The sequence below is a fragment of the Cotesia typhae genome, unplaced genomic scaffold, assembly GCF_013202065.1.
Source record: "Cotesia typhae breed Kobodo isofemale line unplaced genomic scaffold, CoteBio_Ctyphae contig_4, whole genome shotgun sequence".
Classification (NCBI taxonomy): Eukaryota; Metazoa; Arthropoda; class Insecta; order Hymenoptera; family Braconidae; genus Cotesia; species Cotesia typhae.
In genome coordinates, this window is record NW_027423748.1 from 2,071,874 (window position 1) to 2,088,291 (window position 16,418).

Consider the following 16,418-nt stretch of genomic DNA (forward strand, 5'->3'; position numbering starts at 1 on the left):
TCATAAGTAACAATATCGATATAGTTTTCAATAAACCATTCGTACGATTTACCTTCTTTAGCCGATAACTCACTAATCACACTATCTTTGACGGTATTATTCTTCAAATTTGATATCACACATTTACGAATGACTTCTTCAGGTAATTCGATGTTGCCAAGAAGTTTTGGTAAGAACTCTTGAACAGGTGTAAAAAGGTGATTGAGACACACATTACAAGGTTCGACGAATTTTTGAAGATAATTCAAGCGGGCGTTCACGAGCTCTTCAAAACCGTAGATAGTTTGGAGTGTGTTCTCTTTCATTGTCACTTTTCGGCCACGCTGAACAGCAGTAGATGTTGATGATGATGGTTGTTGATCGGTTCTTTCAATGATGGAGAATAATTTAGCTTTCCCATATATGGACCCCAGCAGAGAATATTGAAAAGTATATCCATCAAGCGATGTTGTATCGAGCGGTAACTTTTTATACTGTGATTCGATTAAATTCAGATTACGGGCTAGTTTTTTAAGAACAGTCGTAAATTTTAACCACTTCGCTGATGCACATAAAATACCGCAGGCTTTTTCATCAACAATAGCGATACATGGTTCAAACTTGTAAACATCACTATTCAATTTTAAACCAACAATGATTGACTTTGAGTGTGAATCATTTAATTTATAAGATGTAGTCAATAAGAAATCAAAACGTTCCCATGATGGTATAAAACGGTGTTTTTCAACACCTTCGTCAGCTTGAAAATTCTCGTAGAAAGAGCGTTTAGCCATTGCAAATTAATAGTTGTTGCACCAACAATGTTCTTAAGCGAACTGATGCTGGTTACACACGGTTAACACCCACAACTCAATATGATGGTTAAGCATTTTTTCATATAATTTTAACAAATGTAGAGTAGAGCTATGCGTTCACTGTCTAGACTACACGTGTGTTTTTAAAAAAAGCCGTCTCAGCATAACGTGACCAGCTACTGCACACAATTTTTCTTATAATTATAAGACAGTTTCAATCAGCTTCTTGTAACTTACTAAAGTATTTTTGAAGACATAATGAACGCAGATAATTATATTTATCAGCAACCCTTTACGAGGGCTGTGTGTCAGCTAGTGCGATACATACGGGATAAATCACCTCGTTTGTGGTCTATCTACACCGAAACGCGTGTTTCAAGTTGGGTCTTTTACAGCGTGACAGATTAATAAAACTATTGCGTAGAATTGTGGCTGTAGCTTCTTGCCGTGTGTTGTCAAGAGCTTATAAGAAAGGATTATTAACAAATAACACTTTATTAATGACAATTGCCGTTAATACAATCCTTCAAACATCAAAAGCAGACGCTGAGTGTTTAAAACCCTTCTTAACAGCTTATGGTAAGTATTTTTATTTCTAGACTGTACAGCGTTTAATTTAAATATCTCACACCTCATTTTTAATGGTTTTATAGAAGTCTATTGCCGCGATGAACTCCTAAATTCTGATAATACTTCTGATGCCGATGAGGATGATATTGACGTTAGCGTGAAAAAAGTAAGTTCGGTGTATTTAATCAAGATGTAAACCAATCGAATAATAATAATAATAATCGCAATTGTTTCATAGAACTGTCAAAAAACCTCAACATCTACAGCTCTAAAAGGTGAGATAATAAGGCTAGACCGCTTTACCGGAGTGAAACGTTCACGGAGCCGTGCATCGTCTACTAGCTCCGATGATACGCATGTATCATATCCTACGGATACTGATGAAAATATGATGACTTTATCGGCTGATCTCGATTCGGAAGAAGAGTATTATCAACACGTAGCATATAATAATCGTCACAACAGCGATGCTGAAGAGATTATTGTAGAAGAAGACGAAGAAGAAGAAGAAGAAGAAGAAGAAGAAGAAAAAGAAGAAGAGAGCACGCCTTTATTTTTTGATGACCCTGACGATTATTATGACGGCAATAGTGATGACTCTAGTGATGATAATATACGTTCCTTTGTACAATCACACGCTCTAGGTATTTTACAAGATATTACAAATATTCACACACCCTTCGCTGCTTAAATTTAATTAAATATTATTACTGCTTGTATGACACCTTATGCGATTTAAATAAAAGTTTAAAATACTAACAACATGAACATCTACCTTATAAATAGTTTAATTGAAAATATACATATATATAGGTGCCCAATATGGCGGTGTAACAACACGCTCGAGAGCAAAAGCCACACAGAACGCCTTACCATCTACATCGACAGCAGGCTTACCAGACGATCACGAAGCCTCAATTGAAGATCATACTTCAATTGAAGAGCATATTGTTGAACCACCTGGTAAAAGATTCAAAATCGAACGTGAAATAATTAAACATTATAAGCGGTTTCAAGCTAAAGGTAAAGAAACAACTTTAATAATACAAGAACCGCCGGTTAATACAGATCCCCTACAATGGTTTCACGACGCATTGAGCGATATTGTAACATATATTACAGCGGGTTGTAATGCGCATGACTATATAGGTTTTACAATTAATTATGAAAAACTCACACAGGGTGTAATATGGTCGCGTTTTCAATGTGCAAACGCTGTTACAGGCACTGATTTATGGAATTTGCTTACTAGCGTTTCTCAAAGTGCCGGAGGCTTAACAACCAACGATAAAATAATTGTTACATCAGCTGTTGTCGCCGGTGTCGCGGGGTGTGGGAAAGTAATTTTATCTCATGAAAATATATTTAAACGATTCATTATAACAATCAATAACAATGATAACTTATGTTTACCTCGTTCGTTAGTTGTTGCAAAAGCATATATAGAACGTGGTGAGATCCGTTCAGGGTATTTGCAGAAACGATGGAAAAGCATAATTGATGGACGAAAGAGTTTTCAAGAGAAAGAAGCGTTTAAATTATTACAAACTTACCCGGTCGTTATACCGCGAAGGGGTTGCGGTTTAAATCAAATACAAAATTTTCAACACTACTTTGCCCGCGAGGGTACAGCTATCGTTGTTTATGAATTTTTAACTTTTGGTAAAGGTCAACCGCTTTTTGACGGTCGTAATGCTGTTCAAGAAGCGTTCGGAAACGTTTGCAATACAATTAATTTATTATATTACCAAGACACTACCCTTGTGGAAATAATTCTCTGAAAAAACTCTTGACAAGTCTTTATAACTCTGAATAAGACTTTTCGAAATTCTTCACATCCCTAACTAAGTGAAGGAAAGACTTAATAAGTCTTCAAAACTCTGCAATACTCTTCAAAAGTCAAATTTTCCCTGCAATTTCGGAATTTCTCAAAGAGTTATTAAGACTTGATAAGACTTGTTCAGTTTTACAGGAAAAGAAGAAAATATTTCTTTTCAAAAAAATTACTTATCAGAATTAAATAAAACTATAAAAAAGAATTAATGCATGTTTTAAAAAAATTTTTTTTAAATAATATTTTCATCACGAAAATACTTTGATGGGCATCGAATCACTCATAGTTGAGCAAGTCAAAACATCAACAGCAAATGAAGTGCACTTGCTGTTGGAAATAGATATTACTCAAAGAGTAAATCCAATCGGTATTTAATTTGGACTATCAAATATTAAAGTCAACTTTCTAGGTAGGAAAGAATTTTCTAACCACATGCCACCTATTAGAAACTAAGAACACTCAAAGATTCTAACTGTAAATTCGTAAACTAAAATATGTTAGGTATCAATTAATTCCAGCAGATAGCGTGTGGATAGAAAATTCTTTCCTACCTAGAAAGTTGACTTTAATATTTGATAGTCCAAATTAAATACCGATTGGATGTACTCTTTGAGTAGTATCTGTTTCCAACATCAAGTGCACTTCATTTGCTGTTGATGTTTTGACTTGCTCAACTATGAGTGATTCGATGCCCATCAAAGTATTTTCGTGATGAAAATATTATTTAAAAAAAATTTTTTTAAAACATGCATTAATTCTTTTTTATAGTTTTATTTAATTCTGATAAGTAATTTTTTTGAAAAGAAATATTTTCTTCTTTTCCTGTAAAACTGAACAAGTCTTATCAAGTCTTAATAACTCTTTGAGAAATTCCGAAATTGCAGGGAAAATTTGACTTTTGAAGAGTATTGCAGAGTTTTGAAGACTTATTAAGTCTTTCCTTTACTTAGTTAGGGATGTGAAGACTTTCGAAAAGTCTTATTCAGAGTTATAAAGACTTTTCAAGAGTTTTTTCAGAGAATTATTTCCACAAGGGCTCTCTTCATCAGCATTCTGTCGACAGTGTTCCCGACAGAATACTTTGAAGTCGTGCACAGCTGGAGTGTTGGCGTTCACGTTTGGTTGATCTCCATACAACTCAGTCCAACAAGCTTCCACCCGCTCAGGTGTTGGATAATTCCCGGTAACATCGGTCTTTGGTGTCAGAAACCGTGAAGGGCTGGATCGAAACAACGAGTTGTCGACCAACCGCTTCAGCCTTTTCTCTAGTGACTTTTTGGCAGTCACTAGAGCCCGCAATTTATTAAGAGACTCTTCTTTGATGACAAGAAGAGTACTCTTGTTCAGTGTGTGATGACGCCACCGAAGTTCAGCAGCAATGCGTCGAATTCGGGCCGTATATGCTTTTTGAGTTGTTTCGAACTCAATCACACACTGAATGCGGGAGACATGTTTCCGGGATCTGTCAATTTTGGAGCCAAGTTGTAAGATGCGCTGTCTCAACCTTGTCTCGATCGAGAGACAATGTCTCTCTCTCGGAAAAGCCGAAACTGCTGCGTCATACACAACCTGACTCACAGTGAGCAGGGTGGAATCCTCTAGAATGTTTGCACGGAGATCTTCATTTACCGTGTCAAGCTGTTGTTTAGAGTAAGTTATCTTTTTAGATATACTTACTTGTCGTTCTATAAAGGGATTGTTGTTGTCCAAGGAGGAACGGCGTCGCTCTTGATATAATTGCGCCGGAAAAGAAAGTCTATTAGACTGTCTTCTATCCGGCACAAGCGATCTTCTATTGCGCCGAAGATGAGCGGCATAGTTACGCAGGTGTTTGTGCGTAAAATGCGTTAGCTCCGGATGCATATCACTCCAAAGAGTGTGCATCCGGGCCATATAACCGCTCACCCCCGGTTCGCTACGTTGGTAGCACACCAAGAGATCGACTCTAAGTTCCTCCGTCCACTTAAAGTTGGTCCTTATAGCGCCAGGGTCGTCATAATTCGTTATTATTATTATTATTATTTAATAATAAATTATTATTATTAATAACAGCGTAAAAAATTAATAATGATTTTTTTATGAAAAAAAATTTTGTATTTTAATTTTTATTCATAAAAAAAAAATTTATTTTTTATATTAAAACATTATTTTTCCTGCTGTATGTTTCGGCTGAAATCGGATTCTTAGAATTTCACACGAACAGAGAGCTACTGTTGTGTGAGTTATTCCTCTGTTTCGTGTGGCAGGAGGTTTATTCCCCTCGATTCGTTCGACTTTCTCGGATTCCTTCGGCTCCGCTCGGTTTTCCGACTCACAGACACGCATCCCTTGCTTGTGTCCCAGGCGCGCGCGACGCCAAAAAGGGGGTAAAAAAATCGCACGATCTGGCCACACTGCTATGGAACGCTGACTACGACGAGCTCCTGCGAATTCCGCTGCCGAAGCAGGTGGAACTCACGGGCTTCGCGGATGACGTCGCGGCTACGATTGAGTAGACAGTACCGAGGAGGCAGAACTGCTAGTTATAGACACCACTGATGCTATCGAAGCCTGGCTTGAGAAACACCACCTAAAATTCGCCAAACAAAAAACAGAGATGGTTGTCCTGACTCGTCAAAAATGGTTTCCAAAACGATTTACAGTAGACATGGGAGGTACAACATTAACGTCAACACGGGCTCTGCGCTATCTAGGGGTAATGATAGACGAGAAACTATCCTATCGCGAACACCTAGATAATGTATGCAAGAAAGCCAGAAAGACCGTATCCAACCTATCAAGGATCTTGACCTACTCCATAGGACCACGGACCCGAAAACGACGAGTCCTGCTTGAGGTAGTCCACTCTGTACTGCTTTATGGAGCGAAGATATGGGCTCACATCCTGAAGCAGAAGACATACCGACGTAAAATGGCAACGGTGCAGCGGTGGGGCGCTCTCAGAGTAGCCTGTGCCTACCGCACGGTTTCTGAAGCGGCTGTATTAGTCATAGCAGGAGCCGCACCTATTGATTTACTTGCGTTCGAGAGGGTAAAACTCCATGACGCTAAAAAAAACGGTGACAACTCCAAGGAGACAAGGACGAAAATAAAAAAGGAAACGCTACAGGAGTGGCAAGACCGATGGACATCAGGGGAGACGGGCAGATTCCGGGGGGACGGCGCGCCTGATTCCGGACATAACCATCTGGCTCTCTCGACCACACGGGGAAACGGATTTTTACCTGACCCAGTTCTTGACAGGCCATGACCAGTTTAACGTTTACCTCTACAAGAGGAGGCTACAGGACACGCCGATATGCAAATACTGTCCGGACCAAATCGACGACGCCGATTACACTTTCTTCAAATGTGTACGGTGGAAGGACTACAGAATCAGCACAGAAGAAATCTTACGCACCACGCTTTCCCCGGAAAGCTTAGTAACCTATATGCTCGAAAAAGAAGATAACTGGCCAGCTGTCGCAGCCTACGCGCAGCGCCTTCTAAAAACGAAAACCTCGGAAAGGGATCAGTAACCAGTAATCAGGAGTAGGCGTCGCAAGACGCAACACGGACTGGATTGAAGTAATGCTAACGCGGTTCCGATCCAGTCCTGCCTGTAACATCTATAGGGAAAGAAGAGAGGAGGATGTTTAGTCGGTATTGTTGTCAATAATATTGATTTCCGAATCCGACATAACCAGGACAAACATCTCGTCCTGGTATACGTAAATGTATTTTATCTCCTCTATAAACACACACACACACACACACACACACACACACACACACACACACACACACACACACACACAGACATACGGACATCATCGCGGGAATAGTCAGGGAAGCTTCCTAGGACCTCAAAACGTCATGATCTGATGAGAACTCGATTTTCGAAAAACGGGATAAAATCAATAACTTCCTGATTTTTGAAAATTTTCAATTTTCTTTGCGGGAAGTTAAAAAAAGATACCTAAAAATCAATGTCTGAAAAAGTTATGGCTCCGTTGTGTACCAATTAATTATAATTGAATAATTAATGATGAGCGGACCTGGGACAAACTTTAAGATAGATTTTTCCTTGTAGAGAAGCTACAAGAGTGTTATTTTTATTTGTGGATCATTGAACGCTCCCTGTTGACCAGGATTTCTCGACAACAAAATTAGAGGGAAGTCGATCTCAAATACTGAACTTACAGTCGTCCTCTATGATTTTTCCTGTTGATTTGAATTGGTCGATCGGTAGATCCTGGATTGGCTCCTCTATCTTCTCGCGTGGTTAAGATTGGTGTGGTGAAAGAGGTTCAGGAACTTAAGTTAGAATGATGTATGTATCACAAAATTCTGATTTTTAGTGTCTATTTGATTTTTGGCCCTATCAGCGAAACGCACTCAATGCACAGTATGTTACTAACAAACTACTCACTTATAACTATGTTTTACAGTTTATAATTTTTTATCATGAGTTCGTAACCAGAGTAACGACTCCGGCAGTCACTTAGATCCGCCGTTAATTAAACAATTAATCGAAACGTATCACTACGGACAGCGGGGCCCCCAGCTCGAAGAGCACACTGGCGCGGTTCGTAGAAGATATAATTTAAAGAATTAAATAAGACCATAGTGAATTTAGAAGTTGTGTAAGCGACCTAATGCTTTACACTGCCCTCGTACGTAACATGTTACAAGAACACACGGATTCTACGAAGATACCTTCCCTTTTGGAATATATACATTTTCTGAATCAGCTCGACAAACCGAGTCAGAAAATCGCCAAATTTTTTAAAAGATTTTTACAACGAAAACTTTAATGTGTTAAATAAAAATATTAATTTTTCTACATGACAATCGTACTACCTTTAAAATAACAGTTAATAAACTACATAAAATATTATAAAATCGCCGTTAGTCTCATCATTACTATAATTATTAGTGAATAAAAATTAAAATACATTTTATTTTTTCATATTGGTTTGTAACAGGGTAAATTTACTCTTCATCGGTAAGTCGCCAGAGAGCGATAATTATTGGACTCAGCACTGGCGCGCCCCGATCTTCGGGACCCTTTTAGTAATTAAGAGGGGGGGGGTGAAATAGGAAAGTGAACGAGAGCCGGCGAATGTGACAACCAGAAGAGGTTGAGTGACCGACCACACCGGTCGAAATCATCATTAACAAAGGTAATTATTTTTTTGCACGTTCAATTGGAACGCTGCGATAAAAACCTAATAATATTCTCATATTAATTATCTGGCAATATATTAACTAATTTGAATTTACAGGAAACTTTATAAAAGAAATTGAAACCGGATCCCCGGAAGAAATTTGGAGCTCGAGACGGACTTTTTCTCAAAAAAAAAGGAATTGCCGGATCAGTGCGGATCACCGCGGTTTACACTCGGTCTACTTTACCTCTTCTCCTTTTTTATATAAATTTTATTAATAAATAATAGTTAAACATTTGCTAGTTTGGATTGAGTGATTTTTATGGGGGCTTATACCCGAGAATCACTCAATCGACCTTGCGGGAAAAAGTTAACAACTAAAAATTTATCAATTAATTAATTAACATCCGAAATTTTCGTTTAATTCATTGTTATAATTTTTATAACAATTAACTTAAAAAAAATTGATTAATTTCGTTTCTTGAAAAATAATCGACAAAATTTTTACTCGTGGAATTTTGGTCGAGCATCAGTACATCTTGTGTTGCAGTAAATTCCAAACACCCAAGGTCAAATACAACTAAGCTAGCGAATGTTCTAGCTAACGAAATTGAATGTTTCGACTTTTGTCGGTTTTTATAATTTAGAAAACTATTAAGATTTTATTGCAAATTATATTAGGAATTAATTGTTGAAAATTATTTTATGTTGTAAATTATTTTATTTATTAATTATTAATTAATTTATTTTGGGATTAAGTCCGTGAATTAAATAAATTAAATTTTGTTGAAAATTAAAAGTTAATAGTGTGGACATTAAGTCCAAGAAATTAGTTATTTCGTGTTAAAAATTTCATAGGAAAATTCGGTTACAATTAATTGATTTTCATCATTAATTTTATGCTAATAATTTTCAACTTGGTTATTAAAAATTATTTAGATTAAGATAATCATCAAAAATAATTCTCGGATTGAATAATTTATGTTTTGACAGAATATTAAGACCTCTGTCTGTATAATTTTAATTTATTAATTTGAGACATTAAGACCATTCGTTTTAATAAATTATTGTCGTCATGTTAAGACCGTGGTAATAAAGTAGTCAGGAATTTTTATCTAATCTTATAATTTTAATCTATTTAATATTTTAATACAGAATTAAAATTAGCAATCGGAATTTTGGAAGTTGAATGTTAGTTCAAGTTAATTGAAATTTGATTGTTAACTGAAAAAATAGCGTTTCATTAAATACTAATGATTGAATAATTAAATTAAAATTTTAAATAAATTTAATTACAATAAATTTTGTTAAAGTAAAATAAAATTTATAAGATAAAGTCATTACAAGTGTGGGTTATGTGTGTGAAAATTAGTGTGGGTTATGTGTGATAGAGAGTGTTAATGGTGTTAAGTTGGTCCTGGTTAGCCGTTAGTTAGGCTAGAAGATCTCTGTCACATCGTTGTCTTTGTACAGAGTAATTCGTTGGTTCTGGTTAGCCGTTAGTTAGGCTAGACGATCTCTGTCACACTGTTGTCTTTGTGCAGAGTAACTAAATAGTTCTGGTTAGCCGTTAGTTAGGCTATAGTTAATAAGTTTTAATTAATTATAGTGTGAGTGTGTGAGTGAAATTTAATTAATCCTTGATAAGTACTTCTTTTGTTAATTTTTATTGTTAATAAAACTGATCAGATTGTTAATTAATTATTTATTCTTCAACAGCACCTTCCTCCACTCTCTCTATCCTAAGAATAAGAATTCTCAGCTCTGGACCGGTTCCAGGAACCGTGATAAAAAATCCTGGTGGCGCCCTGATAATTATTGTTGGTTGTTAATTTAGTTAGTTTATTTATAAAATTGATTAGGGGCTAACCTAAGCAGGTAAAACTGTTACAGGTTTTTAATTTAGAAGTAAACATTTTATAGGTCAAAATAATGCAGATTGACACGGCCTTAAAATAAACTTTTCATTAATGATCTTCACTAAAATGATAATTTTTAATATTTAAAGAGTTGTGATGGCATCAATTTCTAAACTCATCGACCGATTTATCTTATCTCTAAAATTATCAAAGGTAATCATTTGAGAAATAAATCTACTAAGTTTCATTAAAATCCATTGAGAATTATGGTTGATATCGCATCGATAAACACTGAGAGTAAAGTTATGAAATTAATAAAGTCGTTTATGGATTTGAAGATTAGTTAAAAAATTACAATTAATATTCCAAATAAAAACCTACAGGGAAAATAAAAAAAAACTGAAAATAACGATATTATCGTAATCCTGAATTTTCAATATCTTAACTTCGACAAATATACAATTTAAAACTTACTATATACATAATAATTTTTAAGATACAGTAACGGAAATACTTGAAGTAGACTCGGTAAAGTCGTTAATACATTTGAAGTTCGTTACGAAATTAATCTTTGTTATTTGAAATGGAAACCTATACAGTTAACATCTGGAGTATACTGATCAACTCGGTGACCTCGTAAAGGCATTGCGAGTTCATTAAATAAGTCATCGGTAGTAATTAAAATAAAAACCTATGGAGGCAAAGACCTGGAATAAACATTTAAAGGTCGTTAGAGTATCAGTGTCTTGTAGATACACTCAAAAGTTTCAAGCAGCAGTAAGAAAGGTCAAAAGCAATGAAGAAAATCACCCAGATATATTTATTTCAATTTTTATTTTCCCGTAAATTAGCGCCATCTGTAAAAAAAAATTTCTCCAGTAATGAAGATCAAATTTTTTAGTCATATTTTTATTCACCAGAGGGCATTAGTTTGATATTCGCTGACTGTCAGGGTTGCCGGGTGTAGTGATTTCTCGCCATTGTGGCTCCTAAATAGCTAATCAGGTGCTAAATTCGTCTAGGTAATCAGGCGATATATTTTTATCGTTTGGCTACTGATAGTCAAAGTGGCTATTTTCATTTTTATAAATTGTTTCTTTAAATATTTAACTATGTTCTTTATATCAAAAAGATATTAATGTCAGTAAAAATTTTTTTTTTCCCGCTACTTGATAGCGCTGCAGTAAGAATTTATGATACTGAATTATGCAGTGAAAGAGTGCGCATTTATGTAAAGATTAGAAATTTAAATTGCGCGCTGTACGTAGGTGTGGGCTCTCATCCTAACCAAGAAAAGAATCAGGGTTTATTTTTCGATTAGTTTCGAGGATTTCGATTTTTGATACTAACCTAACTTCCATTCTTTTATTAATTTTGTATCATAGAAAGAAAAAACTAAAAATATAAATAAGAAGATAGGATAGGATTGTTCATTGCTGCCAAAGAATTATTGCTGGGCAGTAAATATTAAATAAATGAGTAACAATGGTGAAGTGCGTTATTTCAAAGAGAAAATATCGAGAAGAATGGGAAAATGAACATTTGTTTAAAGGTATATATATGCTAATGTGTTGTTTTTCATTGAGTTATGTATTTTGATTTTATTTTATCATGTTCAGTTAAGCATGTTTAACCTATACACTTTGGTAATTTGCATTTACTTATAAGTTTAAATTAATTTCAGGATAGCTTTGTAAAGCTCCCGCAAGTTGAATTAGTTCGGGCCGTGGAGAAGCTTATTGTAAATTCTGTCGTGTTGCATTACGAGCCCAAAAACATGACTTGACGGAGCATCTCAACCTAAAAGTGCATATTACAAATATGGAATCTTTGAATATGAAGAAACAAGCAACTTTATTGAGTATTGGTAAAATAAATCATATCTATTTCATGATATTTTTTTGACATTTTTACGAATTAATAATTATAATTTTTTTTTCAATTCACAGGTAATACTAATGTTGATGAAGCTTTAAAGTTGGCTGAACTAAAATTGTTTTTAAATAATGCTGCTCATGGTTCTATGAAAAATATAGATCATTTATGGGAAATGTTGAAAGATATTGGCAAAGACAGTCAACTGACAAAACTACGATTACATCGAATTAAATGTTCGAAAATTATTTTTAACGTTATTGCATCGGGTATGTTAAAAGAACTGCTTGATGACTTGGGCGAGGAATGTTATTCGATACTGCTGGACGAATCCACAGATGTATCAACAATGAAATACATTGCCTACTGTATTAGATATTATACACTACTGGAAAAAATTAAGGGATCAAAAAAAAATTCCAAATTTTTCGGTAGTTTTCAACAGGCCGTAACTTTGAGAGAAATGGTCGTACAGGAAATAAAAAAAAAGGAAATTGTAGCTCCAAGTGTCTAGTTTTTGGATTAGAACTTCAAAATTTTGTAGCCTCCGCGGTTTCTGAGTAATCGTAGAAAAACCAGCAACAAAAAAATTCTCAAATTTTTTTAGTTTTTTTTTTTGGTCTACGGGCGTGGAAAAATTTTTTTAGCTTAACCACCATAAGGATCGGATAGTTTGTTCATTTAGCTTTAATTTCTTTTTTTTAGACACCCTGATACGTCCACTCCTCGCTGAGATATCGGTCTTCAAATGGAAAAGGATCTTTTTGTCTTTGATTATCGATATCTCAGCAACCAATGATCGCACAGAAAGTTAAAGGTGGGTTTCAAGAACTTGAATGAATTCCTCTTAACGATTGTCCATTGTTTTTCGAAAAAAATTTTTTCTTTCCGTCACATGAATTTGAAAATGCAACAAAAAAAGGGCTTTTAGTGGTTTTTGGAAAATCAAGCGCTGGATCGAAAATATTGAGGAAACCACTAATGTTAAGTGTGCCTTTTACAGTTTAATATGTCCACAAAAACCCTACAAAGAATCAAATTAATCCAGCCAGCCGTTTTATTGTTTCACTTGATCGAATTTTTGAAAAAATTAAAGGATCACGTTTTTTGCTCTGAAAAGCTCATAATTTTTAAAAATGAGAAAAAAAATTGTTTTTTCGAGCTTTTTCCACATTTTCGTTCCAAAAAGTGCTTAAATTTTCAAAAAAAAAAATTTTCAAAAAAAAAAAATTTTTTTTGGAAAAATTTTTTTTTTAACAAGTTAAGGAAACTCAAAAAACCATCGCCCAATGATTTTTATCACCTTTCCACCGCTGCATTCCTTGATTCTACTGATCTCCTTTTAATTAAATTAATAAAAAAGTTAATACCCCAATCGAATTTCGATTTTTTCATACGCTTTTCGGAGTTTTTTTTTCTTTTCTTTTTGTGAATCCTTAGCAAATCGCTTCATTCAACAGTTTTTTCAAAACTAATCCCTCTGCGCTAAAAAAATTTTTTTAATTTTTTGGTCAAAATTGAAAATTTCTGACTTTTGATTCTTAATCATGGTTAGACGACATTTATCGGAGGTGGAAGTCGCTCGGTTAGTGACTCTTATCGACGAAGGTTACACTCAACATGCAGTTGCTATCCGGATGGGTGTAAGTCAATCTGTCGTATCTCGAGCTTATACCAGATACCAAGAGACGAATCAATATCATCGTCGCCCCGGACAAGGTCGCCATCGAGTCACTAATGCCCGCGATGATCGAACAATTGTTAGAGAAGTTCGACGACAACCTTTCGTCAATGCGAATATTGTCGCTCGAAACTTCCCCAATCGCAGACAACAGCAACAACAACAGCAACAGCGACGACGGCATCATCAAGTGCGAAACATTTGCTCTCGAACAATCATCAACCGTCTTCGTGAAACTGGGTTACACGCACGACCTCCTAATCGTGTACCCCTGTTGACAGCAAGACATCGTCGAGCTCGTTTAGCGTATGCTTACGATCATCGAAATTGGAACTTGAGGGAATGGACAAATGTTTTATTCACTGATGAGTCTCGTTTTAATCTGTATGGCAACGATCGACGTCCTCTCGTTTGGCGCCGTCGTGGAGAACGTTTTCGCCAGAACTTTGTCCGTCCAGTCGTTGCCTACAGCGGTGGATAAGTTATGGTGTGGGGCGGCGTTTCACGAAATTGGAGAACACCTTTGGTAATTGTACGCGAAAATTTGACAGCTAGACGTTACGTCGACCAAATTTTAAGGCCCATTGTTCTGCGCAGACGACAACATCTGAGGTCGTTCATATTGATGCAAGATAATGCACGTCCACACACAGCCAACATTACCCGGCGCTTCTTTGAGCGGCATGACATCACATTGTTGCGACACCCAGCAATGAGTCCAGATCTTAACCCCATAGAGCACGTTTGGGACATAATGGGCCGTCGGTTGCGCAGAGAGTATCCAAATTTGCAGAACTTAGCTGCTTTGAAGCGCGCGCTTCAGCACATTTGGAATACCATTCCGCAGCCTCAAATTACCGTCTGCATAAACATGGCTGAACGTTTGAGAGCCGTTATTGAAAACAGGGGTGGTAATACCCGGTATTGAACCAACAAAAACCTACAGAGAATGAGTTTGGAGTCATTAAATACGGTGGAACTGACGAGCCACCAGGTCTCAATTCTCCTGAAATACCACACACACACACACACACACACACACACACACACACACACACACACACACACACACACACACACACACACACACACACACACACACACACACACACACACACACACACACACACACACACACACACACAGAAGCGTAAATCCGACCGCGCGACCTCCACGTGGTACGCTTTGGATAACGCTAATGCCGGCGGTAATTGTTTTCTTAAACTTTTCAAGAGAAAAATTTCAAAAAAATTTTTTTACAAATTTTTTTTTTTTTTTCAATTTAAGCACTTTCTGGAACAAAAATGTGGAAAAAGCTCGAAAAAACAATTTTTTTTCTCATTTTTAAAAATTATGAGCTTTTCAGAGCAAAATACGTGATCCTTTAATTTTTTTAAAAATTCGATCAAGTGAAACAATAAAACGGCTGGCTGGATTAATTTGATTCTTTGTAGGGTTTTTGTGGACATATTGAACTGTAAAAGGCACACTTAACATTAGTGGTTTCCTCAATATTTTCGATCCAGCGCTTGATTTTCCAAAAAACCACTAAAAGCCCTTTTTTGTTGCATTTTCAAATTCATGTGACGGAAAGAAAAAATTTTTTTCGAAAAAACAATGGACAGTCGTTAAGGGAATTCATTCAAGTTCTTGAAACCCACCTTTAACTTTCTGTGCGATCATTGGTTGCTGAGATATCGATAATCAAAGACAAAAAGATCCTTTTCCATTTGAAGACCGATATCTCAGCGAGGAGTGGACGTATCAGGGTGTCTAAAAAAAAGAAATTAAAGCTAAATGAACAAACTATCCGATCCTTATGGTGGTTAAGCTAAAAAAATTTTTTCCACGCCCGTAGACCAAAAAAAAAAACTAAAAAAATTTTGAGAATTTTTTTGTTGCTGGTTTTTCTACGATTACTCAGAAACCGCGGAGGCTACAAAATTTTGAAGTTCTAATCCAAAAACTAGACACTTGGAGCTACAATTTCCTTTTTTTTTATTTCCTGTACGACCATTTCTCTCAAAGTTACGGCCTGTTGAAAACTACCGAAAAATTTGGAATTTTTTTTTGATCCCTTAATTTTTTCCAGTAGTGTAGTAAAATGCAGAAAAAGATTCTTACCGACTTTTTGGGTTTCAATGAAGTTAACGAGGCAATAGCGGAAAAGTTATTTTCTGACTTCGAAAAATTTATGAATGGTCTTCGTTTAAATGTTAATAATTTAGTAGGTCTTGGTACTGATGGAGCCAGTAATCTTTGTGGTATCAATCACAGTGTATACGTGCTATTAAAAAAAAAATATCATCGAGTACATCCACTCAAATGTAGCTGTCACTCTTTAAATTTAATCGCAGCTAAAACATCAGAACCGTTACCATCTAATATAGAGTTCCTTCTTCAAAATTCAAGCAATTGGTTTGCGCATAGTTCATTACGCTTAAATACTTACTATGATTTATATGCAAAGATGAATGCTGGAAAGAAGCCTTCAAAGCTTGTCCAATTAGCACTAAGCAACACGTTGGCTAGCTTTAGCTGGAACTGTAACATCTACGCCACATTACGGTCATAAGAAACACAGCGCCGTAACTTGGCTACTTCGAAAAGAAAAAAATCTGGCTACCCTGTTGACTGGGACAATGAAAAATCGGA

General features: G+C 35.8%; 1 protein-coding gene across 1 annotated transcript; it reads left to right on the forward strand.

The window, feature by feature from the left end:
* Positions 1–1,260: 1,260 nt before the first annotated feature.
* Positions 1,261–4,228, forward strand: LOC141527352 (uncharacterized). The gene is made up of 3 exons (XM_074242773.1): positions 1,261–1,530; positions 1,603–2,008; positions 2,178–4,228. The coding sequence occupies exons 2-3, from the start codon at positions 1,753–1,755 to the stop codon at positions 3,143–3,145; spliced, it is 1,224 nt and encodes a 407-aa protein (XP_074098874.1). The 5' UTR covers positions 1,261–1,530; positions 1,603–1,752; the 3' UTR covers positions 3,146–4,228.
* The last annotated feature ends 12,190 nt before the right edge of the window (positions 4,229–16,418 follow it).

Bases quoted from the DNA above. Each gene is read 5' to 3' on its own strand.
- LOC141527352 (XM_074242773.1), top strand. From the start codon at position 1,753: ATGATGACTTTATCGGCTGATCTCGATTCGGAAGAAGAGTATTATCAA. The intron at 2,009-2,177 runs GTATTTTACAAG...ACATATATATAG, and splicing joins TGTACAATCACACGCTCTAG to GTGCCCAATATGGCGGTGTA.